Genomic DNA, 19651 nt, shown 5'->3' with positions numbered 1-19651 from the left:
CACACTCAGGTTGTCAAGTTCCAAACACAGTCACAAGAAATTAAACAAAGTACATACATTAAGCGAATGACATACACCTTATGTTGAAAACAATTAAAGCTGACTACAAAGTCCTATTTCAGTCCGTTTTTAAAAGCCACTATGGTGCTAAGTTGGCTTTGTTCAGTAGTGAGTTTGTTCCACAATATAGGCCTATGAAACTGTAAACTGCCCCTGAAAGACTGCACGATTGCTTGTGGTGGGTTCTAGTTAATATTTCAGAGCAGAGGTGCTCTAAATCCCCTCCTGTTCCCTCTGTGGTCATCTCTTGTGCCAGGAAAACATTTTACATCTCCTCGCCTGAATCCACCCCTGGCGCGCCGCTGGCGATGCATTCACCGGGGTCGCGACCCCTCGTTAATAATTCATCAGCCGCAGATGCAATTTGCCGGGAGGAGAGTCTTCGCCGGGCCGAATGAATCGACTCGCTCGTTTCTGTCGCAGCGAATCCCTCCTCTCATTTGACCCACGGGATCGGGAAGAAATTGCTCGTATCGTCCTCAGAGCGGCCTGAGTGCGGCGGTTGCCTTGGTAACCCCCGTACAAGGCCGGTTCGTCCTCTTGACACGACATGGAGGCTTTTATCGTCAAACGAGGCGGTTACAATAACATTGCCTGACCGGGCAGGCAGCCAGCCTCACTGAACATCCAGGTAAAGAGACCACTTATCCAATTTTCTCAATGGATGTTAACTAGCGGGAAGTTACTCCGATATGTCCAACTGGCAACTGCTTAACTAGAAAGAGATGAGGTTTATCGTGTCATTTGGGACTGGGACTTAAAAGTGTTTAGGCAGAGGCAGGGCTCTGGCTAGCTTGAAATTATAATATTTTCCGTCAGCCCAGGTTCATGAACCTGGCGGGAGAGAGCTTGCTATCTAGGGTGTCAGGGCAAATTATGGATTTCGGAGTTTTGGTAGGTCTGTTTCTAGGGTAGACGTCAGCATTTGTTAGTCAGTGTAAGTCCGATTTATTTGGCTGGAAATTACAGATTTAATTTGCTTTATAATGAGGTCTACTAGCACGGGTAAACTAAGCATTTGTTAGCATTAGGAAAATGACAGCACCGAGAGGAATTCAGTATTTGACTTGTCTTGACGTAACTCATCCTTTTGAAGAGTGACAATCAGATCGGTCTTGCTTTAGTACATTTTCTGTGCTCTCCTACTACAGAGTGTTCTTTGCCCTTATAATATTATTGTAGGTTGTCCTGATCAGAGAGTCTAGTCACCACAGTGGTCAAGTTGCTCTATCGTCCTGACTCCTGACCCTTTTAGTACATGTACATTTTCACAAGAGGGAATTTGAAGGGTCACATGAAAACCACTAATAGATAGCAACGCCTCCTGGCAACTTGCACCCAAACTGCAGCAGCTCTGTCCTCAAAAACTCAATCACCAGTTACGAGGCTTTGATTGCAGATGGGGGTCCCTTGGCTGGAAGGGATGGCACAGGTGGCGACGCCCGCCAGCCTGTTATCTTTCCCATTAAAGACGAAGCTCACTGTTCCTCGGAGGATGCATTACGTTATTATTGGCAGATCCCAGAAACAGTCACAACGGTTTTATAGCCGTCTGCTATCAGTGGGTGAGAAATAGCTGCCGGGAAACTGCCGCGCTCCATCAAAAGGCGGAGACTGTAATGTCTGTGTCACTCTTGGGATGAGGATCTGATTTAGGTGCGAAGACGTAATTAGTTTCTCCCGTAGTCTGTCTTAAAAGTAAGTGGTTACAGAATGGTTTGATCAGAAAGGTAGTGTTGTAGGCAGATGTCTTGGTTATGTTGTGAAAGATTGACACTACATATCAGTAGTTTTTAGTGACTGTGGGTTAGCAAGTACCAAGAGTGTATGTACTGCATATACAACATATATAAATGGTTCAATCCTAGAGATGGTGCTTTGAGATAGATTTCTTGTTTCTATGTGTTTGGTGCATTTTGTTGAAGACGATGATGATGCAACAATAAAATAATCTGATGATTAGGATCTAAATTTGAGGACAGTTTTGCTGATGATTGTGAGTAACCAAATAGAGAAATCATCCGTTTGAAAACAGAATTTTTATTAAGTTAAGTTGTTTAAATTTCTGGAGTTTTATTATGCAATCATAGGGAACAGTTTTACCCAGTGCTTAGATCAAAAATCCTTTCTTATAAGCAGATTTCATGAGTTTTATTGAAGATTATGACAAGATTGAAGCGTTCTTTCATGAGTTGATGCATACAGGTCTCAGGAACAGTTTTACCCAGTGTTTCAGTCAAAAATGTTGTGCTATAGTCATGAACAGATTTCATGAGTTTTATTGAAGATGATGACAAGATTGAAGCATTTTTATATGATGAGTTGATGTATACAGGTCACAGAAACAGTTTTACCCAGTGTTTCAGTCAAGAATGTTGCACTATAGTATTGAGCAGATTTCATGAGTTTTATTGAAGATTGTGACAAGATTGAAGCGTTCCCGTGATGAGTTGAAGTAGACAGGAGGACAGGTTTCCCGTTTGCGCGGACTGCCGGCGACTTGATGATTGATCAACTGTAGTCTGTCCTGCTAATGGATTCCTGGAAGCTGTGTGGGTGCTGCGGGAGGGGGGCGGCCGGGGGAATACCAATGAGGCACTCGGAGAGCGAGAGATCCTGTAATGGCTCCCTCCAACGAGCTGCGGAGGTCAGGGTGTCACCCGGAGAAGGAAAAGCTGGGAATAACGATCGCGGGTATAGACGAGGCGCTTATCTGGATGTGATGATGCATGTACACCGCGCCCCACTGTTACAGGTGTAGCCTCATCAGCTTGCACAGGGAGTTCCCAGGGTCAGAGGAGAGACAAGACGACGTGGGATAATACACTGCTGTCTCTGGTGTTCTGCAACCTTCCTGTCTGTAGTTTAATTTCCTAATGTCACTGTTGTCCCTTTTTTTTCAGGAAAGGTTTTGGTTCTTCAAAATCTTTTGAAGAGAAAGATAAGAGCTTCAGATGATGATTAATATTTAGATTACAGAACTGCCTTTTTGATGTTTCATAAGTTCCTTATCTTTTATTTCTTGCCTTTGATTTCTTTTTCTAACAGGAAAGATTTCTGTTCATCTAAGACTTTGAAGAATAACAATGTTTTTTCTATAATAATGATAAGATGTAAAACATGATGGATGTATGCTTTCACTGCTTTACTCCTCTCAAATATTTTTGAGTGTCATTTTTTCCGTACTGACATTTCTTGTGTTTGTGTTTTTGTTGTTGTTTACAGGAGATGACCGAGGTTGGCCCTCCTCTGACCGGGATCCACACTCCGATCAAAACTGACATCTCCAAGTTCCCCTTCCCTGCAAACCAGGTCAGAAAACCCCTCTTTTTTATCAGGCTCAACATACTTTTCACTTCAGTCTCCTGCAGTCTCCTGAGAAGGTTTTCAGGTGTTTGACGTTTTCGGTTGAAACAATTCTAGTGATAGTAACAAAACACATTTGCACAGCATTCGTAGTTAAAGGTCCCCACGCACACCATGAAACTAAACCACCGTGTACATTTCGAGATTTACATCGTGATTCAACACTCTCCTTGCCAACTCATATTATTTTTCTGCATTAATATTCAAAGTTGCTCTGTAAATTGCAGGAAGGAGGTGGGTATTTTTAGCTCTGCTATTATGTTTACTAGGCACGTTGGCAGAATGTACTGCAACTGCGCAAACCCAAAATATATTGATCATGGCACTTTGGCAGTACGATTTGTTAAGGTCTTATGCACATATTGAAAGATGACATTCCATTTTTATATATAATTATAGCTTTCAAATGTTTTGTAGGAAAAATATCAATTTCTGCAAAGGGAAAAATTCTAATACAACATGATCAAACATTCTACAAAAAACGTAAAAAATTTGGATTTTGCGCAGACACAGTACATTGTGCCAACATGGTTATTACATTCTAAGTATTTTTCATTCCGCCAGCGTTCCTAAAGTGTACACAAAGATTCCCATGGAAGTAGGTCATGATTGTCATGTGATGGAATCCTAGGGATTATGTTGGCCCCTGTATCCTGTCTGAATGTATTGATTGCTTTTTATTATTCTGACAAATCACTTTGTCCTAGTTTTAACAACTGTCTCTGCTTTGTGTCGTGTTTGAAACAAGTTTCATATCACTTCTGATATTTAGTATTCTGATTAATTCACGATATGTGTATCATCAAGCTGTGCGATTGGTGACGTATTCCGGGCTGTTCCATTTTAGGTTCAAAGAAGGAGTTAATATTAAAGTCAGAACACAGCAAACTAACATGTAAAAATTGTCAGTCAAGCTCAAGAAACAATGCGAGTTTTGAGTTTGCGTACATAATTTGGACAACGTGATTAATAAATGTTGACCTCCCTTAACACTGAAGTGGAATGGCCCATGAAAACGTTGATAGAATGTTAATATTACAAAGTTCATATTTAAACACTGGACTGATTTTATCTTGTACTCATGTGCTTGGCTGTGCTGTTAGATACTAGTAGGCCCTACAAAGAAGATCCCAAAAAAGTGTATTTGATACAATTTAAACATCAAAACTATTATCATTTATATGCAGGTTACACTAGTAGTCTCAGACTCATTCACCGTCACTGATGAATGATAGCAGATGCTATCTAAGGCTGAGCTTTGGAGAATTTTCCAGTTGATTGATTTGATCGGTATTATATAGTAACTTCTACCTGGATCTTGAACCTTTATCAACATATCCAATTTGTGTTCTTTTTGTAATGGAGCTGCATTCACCATTTACCTGGCTTCATACTACAGTCCACCCTTTAATTTGTCATCTTCAACTGGTTTTTCCCATTCTTTCACATGTGATAAGTGTTGACTAGTTGCCTCAGATCATTTTATTGACACTGAAGAAAAGTGGTGGATTTTCCAGAAGTAGTCGTCATAATTTATCCAATAGTAGAGTTTGATTTGTCTTTTTACATAGTCTTCCCTTGTTGGTTGTAGGCTGGGACAGTTTGGTTTGAGTAAATCTGGTGTTACAGCAATTAGTGCTTGTCACTGAGCCAAAAGGTGAGCAATCCACAACGATGACAAAGTTGTATCAGAAACAAGTCATGCATTTAAGGCCACATTTTTCTGTGGTTCTCGTACATTTTAAAGTGAAAATTCAGCAAGTTAGACTGGTCATTATGACAACAGAGGGCTGGGATGAAAACTTGAATCTAACTATATTCATTCCCTGAAACTGTGTGTGCCAAATACAGATTTTCCCATCAGAATCCGTTTTATGTTATATTTTATAACTTCTCAAAAGCCATCTTCCCGAGTTTTAGACCATGAAAAACACATTGGCAGGATATTCCAACCTCCAAAGTGTCCATTAAGTCCATAAAGACATAATTTCATATGGCAGAAACGACCCTGAATATGACCCTAAGACATATAAGTGACCTCTGAACCCTCAGAACCACATGCAAACATAGATAAAACCCAAACACGGCTGAAAGTCTTTTTCCTACAAAGTAAAAAGACTAAAAGTAAAATCCTTATCTATAACCCCTGGCTAAAAAAACATTTCCCATGAAAAAGACTTCTATACATTTGTTTTCAGAATTAGACTAAAACTAGGCCCATATTGCGCTTGCGCAGATTACTGTCCTTTGCCCTGAGGTGGCTGGTCATACATGGCGCGGATGACAAACGACGTGTCGTCCCTTACACGGACAATCTGGTGCGCCGTGCTCCGGCATCCTGCACGCTTGTCAGACCGTCAGTGCGGAGACAGATAACCCGGCGCGCGGGGTCACCGGCTCCAGGCCGCGGGACAAAGAATCGCTCGGGTTCCCGGGGAAGACAAGCCAGCGTCACATCCATCTTCCCGTCTCAACGCGTAAAGATTTCCAATACCTGCCCTCCCGGTCTTAATTAACAACAGATTTGAAAAATTACCCTGGCCGCCGTGGCATAGAGACGCTCATATCCACCTCAGGGAGGGGTGTTCGTTATGATTACCAGGACCCTGATATACGGGCTTGTCAGCGGACGGGTGTCGTTTAAGCGGCTGTTGCCGTCCTCGGGGCGTATTCTGATCAAGAAGAACGATCAGAGTGTCCGCGATTGATTGAAGATTGCAGGTTTGTCATGTTAAGTGAAAAGTGCAGCTGTTTGTTTTGTGTACTGGGAGGGTGGTTTATTTCAATTCCCAAATCTCAGGTATGTGGTTCAGAGACACTCAACTGGACAATTCAGACATTTAGAATTACATATTAAATACTTTAAATACTAAAAGTAAGTAATATATTAAGGAAGTAAATTAAGATATGAAATAAAAATTTCCAACTCTTAATTTCAACTGAAACATAATCCTATTATACATTCTTTTGAAAGCAAGACAGTTCAATTACTTATAATAAAAGGAAGGCTGATTGGTGCTGTCCTTGGTGCTGAAATGACAGATGGACAAGTTGTGTTCCATATTGGCCTCCTTCTGTCTCAATAGACGATGGGCTTTGGTACAAGCTTCGGGAAGCAGCAAAGTGTACTCTTAGCGGACCAAGTCCCCTGGCATGTAATCTCTGTATTTGGCCAATTTCTATTCTTTCCAGCCGATTTCTGAAGCCTGGTAGAGGCTACAGGTTTACAGTGTCAGTGATGTGCACTGCAAGAGGCAGCAGTTAAGAGGCTTGCCCCATTTGTTACACCACCCCTCAGGTCTCTAGACTAATCTAGAGATTGTTCTCAGTAGTGCTCACGGCCAGATCTTCCTTCCAAGGACCACAAGTGAACATTAAAGCTTATCTATTCATGAACCAGCTTTCTGTAAGGTTCTTCTCAAGTCAGTTGAGACCAGCTGGGCCTGTGAAGCTAACAACCTACTATCTTAATTGGAAAGCTACACTTCTTGGGCCTTGGAAAAAATGTTGTGTTTCCTGTTTCAGTCCTGAAAAACTTTCGGTCGGTAGGTAGGGACTATCGTTTTGTCTTTCTTTCTTTTTTTTATTAGACTTTGGCCATTTCTAGTGATCCAAAATACAGTTTAGCAAAGTAAAACTTGCATGAGGGCACTTATATTTTCAATATTAATGTTGGAAAACAGATTATAAAATGCATCATCACTCTAGGCCAGGGTCGGCAGTTTTTTTTAAGGGTTGGTCAGGAAACAGGAAACACAACATTTTTTTCCTAGGCCTTAACTGAGCAATCTGTGCTGCACACCTCCCCAAGTGATCAAGGCCCACACTTGAAGTAAGTGGGTGAGAGGTTCAAAAGAGGGGCATTTGGCTCTTAAGGAATCAAAGTTTTTCTTGGATCAGTTCCAGTTGTCTCGAGTGGGTTAGTGATTTGGGTACTCAGTAAGTTGCGTTTATAATGATAGCTCTCTTGTCTAGAGCAGACAGTACTTGCCATTATCTCATGTTAGCAAGGTAGCCAGTCTTCTGAAAATTGTATCCGTGTGGTTCAGGGGCAGGCTTTTAGCTAGGGGGTGTCCAGGGTGTCTTTTGGACGCCCTGTACTGAAAATACTAAGAAATTGGACGCCCTACTTTTTGGTAGGACACCCTAAAGACGCCCTGTTTTTTTCCACTCCCAACCCCTGCCATGCACACATGCCTCCCTTCAGCCTTACTATAAATACAAAAATGTTGGTTTACTGAAGGACAAAAACTCAAATTCCTCAAAATTTGTAACTCAAAATGCAAAAAGTAGTGTTTGAGAGCATTTTGACTTTCAAAAAAGGCCCCCTAAAAAGCTTGTGCACCGTGCATCTTTGCGGAGCATAGCATACAATGCAAAAAATGGACGCCCAACAAAAAAATCCTAGCTAAAAGCCTGTTCAGGGGAACATGCAAATTTCTTAAACATTTGTTTTTTTGTCCGATGGTCCTTTAAAAAAAGTAATACCGGTAGTATGAATCTGACACCTACCTCAGAATTTCAATCAGGCGATCGATCAAGGGAAGAGATTTTATCAGGGACATGTAAGAGTAAAACCTTGTTGCCTTATCCTAGCCCTGAGGGGAGATTCGACCCTGATAACGGTTGCCTTCTGATGCTATCTCAGTCAGCTGTTTGTTGGCCATTCTGTTATCACACATTTTGTTGTACTCACTTGTGGCCTGGTGCTTCTAAAGTTCTTATCAGTAAGAGAAATGCCCTTTTCACTAGTGACAAGGACGAAATTGATATTAACTAACTCTTTGTAGAAGTAATAGTAGTACCCGGTAGTAATAGTAGTAGTGGTAGTAGTAAAAGTAGTAGTAGTATCCAGTCTTTGATTTTAGCGATTTTATTCTCCATTTATTCGCAGTCAGTGCTTGAAATCTTTTTCTGCATACCTGCACTGGTGCAGGTAACATTTTAAATTACCTGCATCTGTCCCTGGTGTTAACAAATACAAGAGAATGTCTTGCCTAGATAATTATGTAGGCGAGAACCATGCACATCTACCTGTAACCTCTAAGTCTAAGTGATTTTATCTTATCCATTTTCTTTACTTAAAAGTTAAACTAAAGTCTGATTCTATCTCAGTAATCTTAGTGTTTCTTCAGATGTAGTAATGGAAGTTTTCTGTCTAATGGAAGATGTTAATGACAGATTTTATCGTGTTTCGTAGTCGGTGCCCTTTCTCTGCCACGTCTGGAGTGATCAATACCAATGATGCCGTTTGCGGGGGTATTGATCAGGACGGGCTTGGGTTGATGATCGGGGCGATTGACGGGGTGACTGCCCCACAAGGGCACATCAGGCGCTGATGATGGGTCAATGCAGTTAACCTGGAGGGTGCTAGGGGGCAGTTTGCCCAAACTTTGGTCCAACAAAGGATCGATTTAATGCAGAATTTTAGGCCATACCATTCAAAAGGGGTGCTAGTGTTTCTGATATTTGATATAGTCAATTAACGATGAATCATGTAAATCATTAAACTGTACATTGGTAATGTATGCACCTAAACCTATTGGGAACTGGATTTTTCTTGGTATGTGTTGATAAATATTGGCGCTTTGCAGCTAGAAGGATTGTTCCTTTTTATTTTGTTGAAAAATCCTTTTATCCAGTCCAGAAGTTCAAATCTTGGCTATGATGATTGTAGAGAGGTCAAAGGCTACAGTTGCTTTGATTCGAATGGACCCTTTTTCTCGTATACAATTCAGGAATTTTACAAAGATACATGTTGGACTACGCTGCCAATGTGTGTTTTTCATGGTCTAAAACTCATGTAGGTGATTTTTGATGGCTTTAATTTTTTTCAGATCTTTGGCAATTGCCATGTATTAACAGAGGAACCCGCATTTCTGTCCTGTGCCCTGACCAAACCCCCAGGTTCCCAGGTTTGACTGTGTGAGTTTGCCATCCATCATCACAGCCGACACCATTGTGACAAAACAGATGACAGTTAACACTGCCGTTGTTAAGGAGAGGTCACCATGGTGACAATGAGTATCCCTGTCAGCCAAGACCACCAGGGACCTGCCAACATTTGCATGATGAACAGCACATTGTCACCAGTTTTCCCCAAGCATGACCCCCGTGCCCCGCGGCTGACGATCCCGCCGGTGAATGATGTATCAATGAAACACGACTAATGACGGTGGGATTGGGAGGCAGATTGGTTCCGCGCGAACGGGCGCACCTTCCGTCGGCGAGCGGGTTTGATGGATCGTGTTGCTTCATTCGGAGTTAATTTCCTCTCGCCGTTTACCGCCCCTAGACGATCAGTGGCACCAGTTTACGGTCTTGTATTGTCCTGGGATCAGGTACAGGGTTAGTGTGGGTTCTATACGGTATGTCCTGTATTCCATCTGTTGTTACTATTTATTTGTCATTTTGTCCAATTTTTTTGCCAATTTCAAGTATCTTATGTGTTTCTGATAGATTTATTGAATGCAAATCATTTTTTACATGTGTTCGAGTTTAGCTTATATTCTTTGACATTGAAATTATAAAAATTACTAGCCTAAGGATAATAAAGAGTGACCAAAATTATTAGGATGATAAAGAGTGACCAAAATTCTATTCAAATTTAATTTCAATCTCGTGATTTGCCAGTTACATAAAAACATAGCAAACAGATTGCAATGTAGAATGGCTATTAAGAAATGACTTGAATTATTATTGTAGATTATGAATTAAAACCTGTCAAAGACAATAATTTAATTAAAACTGAGAGATCAGTGCAACCAGCTTCAATTACCGTAATGAGGATAATTAATCCATTTCATTCTATCAAGTTTCTGAAACAGCTTTATCTGCCACAGAAACAGTTAAAAATTCTCCACGCCTCAAAATTTACAGCCATCCAAAAATCATAAACCGCAGGCGCAAGTAGTCAACATTTAACATTACACCGTAAACTGTGCCTCCTAATCCCAAAATGGTCTTTTCCGCTGTCTGTTTCGCAATGTAGATGAGATTCATGGGTGCTACAGCACTTGTCCCACTCACAACACTGCCATTGGCACAGTGGGGTGTAATTGGGTTATCTATTGCCTGTCACTGCGCCTAATACTGGCTAGATATTACAGGTTTGTTGCCTGTTCTGCCAGAATTATGATACATGTGTTCGGTTGACGTTCCTCACCCAGAATGGATAGACTGGATTTCTACAGAATACATGTATGCAGCAGGGGACACGAGGCTTAATTTGGCTTGGATGACTGTTAGTATTATGTTCAAATGCCAAAGAAAATTGCAGGGCTTTCTTTTTAGGAAACCTCATTTACTCAGATGAGGGAACTCGTTTCTATGTTAAATGATAGATTTGAACACTTATAATTGGAACTGCTGAATTCACCAATTTGGAAATAAGAACCGACTGGAGATTTAAAGGCACCCAAAGCGATTTCAGGCAGGGTAGGAAAACTGGATTTTCAAAGTCAATTTTCTGTATTTTTTAAATTTTTTTATTTAGTAAGTTAGATATCTGTGAGACCAAAAGATGATATCTCTGACAGAAATGGTTGCTTGTTTTGATTATGCAATTTTAATGTACTACTACTGAACTACCAAGTGTACTGCAGAAACGTTGCAACTTAATGTAAATTTTAATTGTAATTTTTCCTCCAACTGCAAAATAAAATCACTGCAAAGGTAAATGATTTTGCAGGACAGCTGTAGAATGCAGCAATGAACTGACAGGTTGAAAACTGTGTCAAAGCTTCAAAGGGGCATTCTCCCCAACTATGCAGGGCACATGTGCTGAATGTTAGTGTGAGGATTAAAGCTTTTCAGCCTTGAATGGTTGCACTTTGTAAAACAGCACTTATGTTACTCAGTATGATTTTGTGACTGCAAATGAACAAAATGGAAAAAATTGGGCGGTACCAAAAAAATAAAGAGACGTCTCACATAGTGAATGTTTGAATGTTTAGAGATTATTTCAAATGCTTCAAGTATGAAATGACAACGTGCTAAGAAATGGCAGTAAATGTTAATATCACACAGATTTCTTTATCCAGGATATTTCTGTTTTGCCGCTCTGAAATTGCATTGGGTTCTATCAAAAGCATCCTCGTGACATTTACCAGGGAACAACATGACCTCCAGCACTCTTCTCTCCACCATACATCATCGCAGTAAAACGTCACTGCCTCTGTGCCGCTCTGATACGCAGGCGCCCGGGTGTTTGTCCGCAGCGTTAGATTTATTATGCCAGGGATTTTTTCTGACTGGATGCAAGATCCGCCCTTAGCTGCAGTTAGGATAGCGGTTAGGCCACACTAATGCAGTTTCCTGCTTATGAGATTTAAAGGCATTCAATTTCAGGGCAGCACAGCAAAAAAATATTCTGGATGATGAAATCTGTTATTTCTTGCCATTTCTTAGCTCATTTTCATCATCATTTCATACTTAAAGCATTTGAAATAGCCACAAAACAAGCTATGTGATGAGTCCCTTTATTTTTTGGTGCCAGCCAGAAATAGCTAGAACCAGCCTACGATATGAAACAAACAACGGATTTCCATCAGCGACATCACATTTTTGCCGCACAGATATCAGTATGCTATGGGATACGGCTGATTCAATTTACCACATTAAAAAAATGAACAGGAAGTATTGGATTCTATCAAGTTTCTTGACCAACATTTTCCTAGTGTGTCCTCATTACCTGGATTTCTAACCTTCATCGACCTATTAAGGAAATGCATTTGTGTGGCCTTAAATCCCAGGCTATATTGCAATGTTCATTACAGAAGTACTTTCTCTTTACTTAAAAATCTTTGAGAGCCAAGAAAATGCATTAGCGTGGCCTTACATGTACATTCCCAGTTTATATTGGCATGTGAATGATCCTGTTGCCCATGACTGTGGCATCCTACTGGGGAGCATAGCAGTAAACACAGCTACCCGCCGGTCACGACCCAGGGCGTAATTCAGACCTCGGCGTTCGCTTGTCTCTTTGTTGTCTGATTTTACTGTATATTGAATGTCTGAGACTGTAAATGTCAGGAGGGAAGTTGGACCATATCCAGGAGTTTAATGGCTGCAGAATGGACCTACTCCGCGGTTATTCGTAATTGCTTTTTACCTGAATGTACATGAATGGATTCCGAGGTACATGTATCGTTTTGGGTGTTGAAAGCACGTTGTGAGGGGAATTTCATAACCACAGACCACAAAAGAAAGTCAGAAGCTGGTAAGGAGCCAACTAAAATTTGACTTTAAAATTTAGGTATAACATAGGGAAAACATAACTTTGCCAAATTTGTCACTAAAAATTTAGGAAGTAGTGTCTCTACTAGACCACCTACTGTGGTTGTGTTTTCGGAACTTGATGCACGGCTTGTGCCACAGAAAGTTGTCCTTCTGTACGTTGACCTGACCCCTACAGCTATGCTATGGAAAATTTCTGGTAAGAGCCCAGCTGTATTACAGAGAGTACAAGTGTGCCTTCCTGTCAGGCATGGCTGCAGTAGAGCCAGATGTTTCTCTTCCTATGGTTCAGTCTGTTGATCTGCTTGTTCCACTTCCCAACTCAATTTCCTGCTCTATCAACTCACCATCCTGTGCACCAGCGCCCCCCTTTGGGACTTGTTACACTGCGGTACTGCTAGCATGTTGACCAGTTAGGGAAAAATAATCCTCAAAATCAAATGGACAGTGAACTAAAGGCATGCCATGTTCATGCGCTTCCAGGGGGGCAAAACAAAAAATCTTCTGGATAAGGAAATCTGTCTGATATTGACATTTACTGCCATATTTTAGCACATTTTCCTCATCATTTCATACTCAAAACACTTGAAATACAATGTAGCCAAAAACAAGTTGTAAGAGACAATCGCAGTATGCTTTGAGGTTGATTCAACTTTCTACATTAAAAAAAACGACCAGCTAAATTGACTTGAAAATACCAGTTTTACTTGCCTCAAAGTAAAATCGCTTGGGGTCTTATAATTTCCTAGAAAAAAACATTAAAAAACCATGTATTGATAGCTAGAAAGTGAAGACAATTATGTAACCTTCTCCCTGCCAAGGTAGCGTTTTGACACCAGTATCAGATAGCAATGAGGTTGAAAACTTATACATTAATGTCAAGGTTTGACATTTTGCGTATTATGTTATTGGAAATGTTTTGTCGTAAAAGATATTGATGATGAATTATCATTGCCAAAAGTGATTTAAAGCTGTTGCTTTGCCTGTAGCTGAGCTAACAATAACCGAAATGATCTTGCCATGGCTCATTAGACAAATGTTTTGTTCGCACAACATGACGGTTTGCATCTGCAAAACAGGTGTCAGTATTACTAATGCATGCTTACACCCCCATCTGTAATTACTAATTAGCGTGAATTATTTGTTTAATTGTGCAGCAACCCGTAATGAGGGGTATCAGTTTGCATCATTGTTTTTAATTGAGATTAATAATCAAGACATTAGTCAACGTAATTGTCGTTTGGTAATTAGAAAATAGCATAGAATGTCATGTTCCAGTGGCTCTCATTTGTAATGTGTAATAAAAGTTATGACAACAATTATGACAAAGGATAACAAGCAGACGTATTTAGATAATGACAAAACATTATGAAGGGTAGGTTAGAGTACTAATCTGATGAAAAAGTTGGCAGAGTTTTGTTTTATGGTTTTTAAATGTGCTATGTACTAGAAAATCAACATGAAAACAGTCTGAGGGAATGTCTGTACCCTGATGCACACATTATCAGGGAGTGAATTAGGGACAGTGTTAGGGATATCAGTTTTCCTTCTAACGCTCTGTTTCAATGCTGTAAATACATTAGTTATGCAGAAGTGGTATATATTTGTGTGTCCTCAGTCAGTCAATATTGACCATGATCAAATCCTTATTTACATCAATCCTAAGACTAAGTATACAGCATCGGCTGTAGCTTAACAGTCCTATACAACAATGAATCTGATAAGAAAGATCAAAGACAAAGCTAAATTATGCACCTTAAAGACCCCCAAAGTGAATTCAGGTACCCCAAACAAATTTTTGTGGGACTCTTTCAAACGCTTCAAGTATAAAATAATGACAAAATGGGCTAAGAAATTGCAATAAATGCAATTGCAATATGAGACAAATTTCCTCATCCAGAATATTTTTTTTAACTTTTGCCGCCCTGAAATTGCCTTAGATGCCTTAAGAAGTGTCCTCAGCTTGTGTGTTTCTGTCAGCAGAAGGTCCTGTACCCTCTTCCATCACAGCTGTCAGCTGATAATTACCCAGTCCCTCCAGCCCTTCTTTTGTCAACCTGCCAAGAGGACCGTTAATAACCTGGCACAGCCCTCTTTTCTAACTTAGCCAAGTGCTTCCAGCCAGCCTTGTTTCTGGGTTAGGCCAGACCATGTTAGCTTCTTGGTTCTCCTCATGTAAACAGAGTGTAAAGGGAAAGTATGTGAACAGTTTTAGGGAGGGAATATATTAGGTTTATTTGCAAGTTTATGTCTGAAGGCTAGTTGCAAACATGAAACAATGTGCAAGTTAACAATGGTGACAAGTGGAACAAATGACTAATGTAAGAATGGCTACAAAATACAATCTTAGCATGGTTTTGACGAAGTGTCCCACTTTTTCTACAATGAGTGGTTTTGGGAGGTTAACAGGGTTGTAGCTTTCTTTTTATTTGTCAGTTAACATTGGGGAATTGTAGTAAGTTTTGGAAGCTCCTTTAAATAGCTTTTTTCTTTCCTGATCATCAAACTAACAGGGCAGTATTAGGTAAAATCTATTCCTCTCTGCCCTACGGTTTCATGTTGATAAAAAATTTTTACCGAAAATATCTGAGTACTGACGAAATGAAATAGAATGGCTCCAGAAAATGTTCTCCCAACTCCTTTCAGGGAGGCAATGACTCCTATTTCCATGCTCACCTTTTGCTAAATTTTGATTTCTCAGAACCAAGGTAATGATTTGGATTTTGGAGTGGCCTTAGCGGTGTTAGTGTACAGTGAAAGTGCTCTCCCCTGACAACCAGCACACAGCCTGGCAGCTGGGAGGTTTCAGAGACTCATCCCCAGTCTGCGGTGGTAATCGAACGCCTGATTGAGCGCTCACAATGACCAGGAGTGCCCACTCCTGCCCTATTTGTGTTCCGAGTGCAGCTTTTGACCACAGACGTTAGCACAGCCCCCCTCCCCCTCTCGGGGCTCTTCCTTACTTCTCCTGTACATCACACACTCCAGGAAAGGGATCCTCCGTCGATCCTCTCTTGGTAATTTAATTTGTCCTTATCATAGGTTTGCCGGATGGGATGCATTCTCGCGGACTCCTTGCCTGCGAAATCGATAAGAGCGCCGGTCTTTTGTGGCAGTTGTCATGCGTGGACGCTCCCCGGCAAGTTGATTGATAACGGCGAGGGGCTGCATAATATTGGGAGCTGGCACCGGGCTTAATTGTGAGCCGCATACAGGGCACTGATTTTCGCAGGGGCCAATTGCTTCGGAGAGGGATGTTTGTTTAATTTGCGCTAGAAACCCGACTTGCCCCTCGCGATCTGACAGCACAGCCCTTCCCCTACAGGCATGCGTGTGGATGTAAACGGCAGCGTTGTTGTTATTGTTATTGTTGTTCTGCAAACAACGTTGTGACCAGAATGTTATCCTTCTTCCCACAGGATGTGCACGGGGCACAGCTGAGCCACACAAAGAGTGAGTACTTCCCTGTATATTTACCTCCTCTCTCGGCATGTATTTATTCTCGGCACGGGCTCAAGGTCTCCCGTTGACGTGCTCGCCCCGACAGGGTTCCCTCCATGTTATGATTAAGCGTTATTATGTTTTGAAATCGGGGGCTTGCTGCTTTGCGGGTATTTGCGGGGCATTTAGCAGCCTTTGATCACCATCGATTAGCCACTGTGGTGAGTAATCGGCGTGATTTGATTGCGGCCGGGACGCGATGCAAAATTCAGGGACTCCACATCCTGTATTCCGTCCATGTGCCCGTGTTGACACGGGGGTGTCTCCGCCGCATTCCCACACCGGCCGTGCAGCGGTCTGCGTGCATGCTCAGCCGCTGGAAAAACCAAAACACAACAATGCCTGCTGCACCATTTATGCAAGCGTGACAGCTTGTTCATACCTGTAATCTGATTTATCACTTCTCACTTGTCAATCGATGTCGCTGGTCCCGGAGGATTCGTTGTCGAGTCGTCAGAACCATCTATCACGACGGGGAAGCATATCCCTTCTGTAATGTGGGCAGGGAGAGGGACTAAATATGATCATTGACAAGTTATGACATCGACACCAGATAAAAGTATGGATGACGAAGGGATGCTCGTTATGCATGGCTCAAAATGCCACCTGCATTGTACAGATTCGAAATATTTCAGATTAAAGAAAAATATTTATCCACATTTATAAACATACCAAAATTATTTTTTTTAAGCTGAAATCTTACAAGCTGTAAGAAAATAGAATTATGAATCTCATATTGAGGAAAACAAAGTGTTGCAAAGGTCGTAAATTATGTCTTTATCTCTGTATTTCTTTATTATTTTCTTTGTATAGTTAAGTCTCTTCAGTTACAATAACTGATTTCTGAAGGGAGTTGTTAACAAAGCAAGAAAATAATAACAAAGGATACAAAAGAAAAATGTTCTTATCCATAACATGGCATAGCTTGAGTTATTTTTGGATTTCAGACAGTTTGTTTCTGACTAACTGTTCCTCGTTTTTCTTCCGCAGGAAAAACTGGCGCAGCGTCTGGCGGCGGTGGAAAGGCGAAACCCATGGGCCCGTCCTCCTCCGAGTAAGTCAAAGACATCTTCCTGTCTCTCATTCCGGCGCCGTTTAGATTAATTCCCGGCGATCCCACTCCCGGGACCTTTGACACAATTGCATTTGTTGGCCCAACCAAAGTGGGGTATTGGATCGATTATCCTCGGGGATCAATAGCTTCTCCCGCCAGGCTGAGACACAGGCGGGTTGTTAGAGCACCCTGCCTCGCTTGTTTGCCCACTGCATTTATTGCTGTTTGCCAGGTAAACACACTTGTCGGTGGTTCTCCCTCGGACGGGAGCCAGGTCGTCCTGGAAACGGATAGATCCGGCGGCTGTGTGAGTGGGGGCGATTTTTCTTCCCGTAGGTTCACCGGGAGTTCAGCTTGTTGGTATGCTGGTGCTGAGCCCTTCCGTGGCGTAATGGCAGGTTCTTACACAGAATGGCTTGACTGACTCTCCAGTTGTGCAGTCAGGGTTTCAGGCGCCAGGCTTGATGAGCTAGCTGGCTGCAACAAGGCTCAAGATTCATTCTTCGGAAATTTTCTGGTGCTTCGTAGGCCGTTCCAATCTAATTTGTTGGTTCTGGGGTTTTTCTATGGAAAAATATGAAGCAACGGGGAAAAAAATGTAGGATGACAAGGACTGTTGTGGCCAAAATTTGAGCATTTTGGAGTTGATTCAGAACCTGAATTTTTTTTGGCAAATAAAAAAAATGAGGCAGGCAAGTCCAAGAACCAACTAATTGCACCCACTGTCAAATATCAGTTACACAGCAACAATTTTGGGTGAACAAAAGTACAATTAAAAACCAGGTATTTCTAGCCCTGCTGCCAGAACGTCAGTTGAGAATTGATGTCTCAAGGTCTGGTAAATGTAAATCTCACTGCTTGCTTCACAGATTATATGTTTCAAGAGGTAAAAATGACAAATCAGATGCAGGTGCAACATTTGTTTTCGTTTCTAGATTTTGTTTTCATCACAGCTGACAAGCAAATATTATACTAAGAAAGACACATGGCGAAACCGAAAGTAGATGTTAATCAATAATAATTACACTAATTTTCCTACAGTTGTCTGGTTACAGATAGGATTTCTTCAAATCTCTGAGGACAGTATTTAATTTGGATAATCCTACTGTAATTATGTAATTTTAAGCACAAGTGGATTACCTCACAAAATGACTTAAATTAAATGACACTGTAAATACAAAATGTAAACCACAGCTTTACATTTCATACAATTTACAAATCTATAATTTGTTAGAAGTTCCGTTCTGAAATGTTTTAGAATTGACAGTAATATCGGATTATTCTCCCTGCGGCGGAACGTTATCCCGACATATTATAAATTCCGCAGACGTTGCCGAGTTATTAAAGGTGCCGGGTCGGAATTGTCTGGGGGTTTGCGGAGAAATTAGTTTGCCATAAATGCAGTACGGAGGGAATTGGGGTTCCTCGCTAAATGTCAGGAAAGGTGGGCAGTGAAGTGGCTAGGAGGACTGGCACTGCCACAAGGTGGGGAGGGGGGCATAAATCACCAAGGTCACGCCCTTGAACACCTCCCATGTGCCTAATTACAAGGCCACTCGTTTTGTGACACCACCACAAAATACTAGAATGTAAAAACAAATATATGACTGACGGCTGTATTGCCAGCTTTTAAACAAGCTATGTGAGGAGTCCCTGGGTTTTTTTGGTGACCAGAAAATTGACTTTGAAAATCCCTGAAATTGCTTTGAGTGCCTTATAATTTTGTAACTGAAGTGTGAACCAGCAAACTGAGTTGGTATGGTCCAAGGTGTGTCACAGCCTTGTTTCCTGGTGGTTGGCTTTACCGTGGGCCATCTGGGTTAGAGCAGCCGCCACTCAAGGGTGAATTAATTTCTGTAGGTCAGCGAACGTCCGTGCGCGGGAGTCTCCCGTTCGCAGGTGATTGTCGTGATAATGGCCGCGGCACATTCGTCTTGATCCCCTTTACTTGCCGACTTGTGGGCGCTAGCGCCGGGAGGCACGGGAAAATAACACCTCTTAAGGCCCAGCAAGCCCCGTTTGAGTCGGCCGCTGACGAAAATAGATACCATTTAGACTTGGTCCTGACATTTCCCTGGCTTCCTCACGTGGGGGGCAGAGGTCGCGTGAACACACGGGAGTCAGATTGCAAAGTCACAGTCAGGAGTCTGGTGTGAGGTCACGGGGTCACAATCTGGGCTGCCCTCATCCTACTCTGAAAGGCAAGCATCTTTTATGAGCTCTCGGGTCATTATTGGTCAGATAGTATCCATATCTCAATATCAAATGATATTCACTTTTATGTATATGCTGGAGGTGTGATCTACTGATTTTTTTTCTTCGCCCTGTCACTTCACTTTTTTTTTTTAAATCCGAGAAACAACAAATCAAATTGGTGTGGCCTCAGTTTAGTTCAAAATTGTTGCTCAGGTAGAGTTGAATATTTTGATGAAT

The 19651-nt window shown here is 41.5% G+C and overlaps 1 protein-coding gene across 1 annotated transcript in view; it reads left to right on the top strand.

Annotated features, from left to right (window-relative positions):
* The window catches only part of LOC109477501 (AF4/FMR2 family member 4-like), a 97834-nt gene that overhangs the window by 39359 nt on the left and 38824 nt on the right, over window positions 1-19651 (top strand). Inside the window, exons 5-7 of the mRNA XM_019778784.1 lie at window positions 3286-3372; window positions 16083-16116; window positions 17155-17218. Of these exons, the coding sequence (XP_019634343.1) occupies window positions 3286-3372; window positions 16083-16116; window positions 17155-17218 (185 nt within the window). The remainder of the gene's footprint in view (window positions 1-3285; window positions 3373-16082; window positions 16117-17154; window positions 17219-19651) is intronic.

Source organism: Branchiostoma belcheri, unplaced genomic scaffold (assembly GCF_001625305.1).
Source record: "Branchiostoma belcheri isolate BF01 breed outbred unplaced genomic scaffold, Haploidv18h27 scaffold40, whole genome shotgun sequence".
Taxonomy (NCBI): domain Eukaryota; kingdom Metazoa; phylum Chordata; class Leptocardii; order Amphioxiformes; family Branchiostomatidae; genus Branchiostoma; species Branchiostoma belcheri.
Note: the sequence above shows the minus strand (reverse complement) of the source record. Positions and strands in the feature narration are given on the sequence as shown.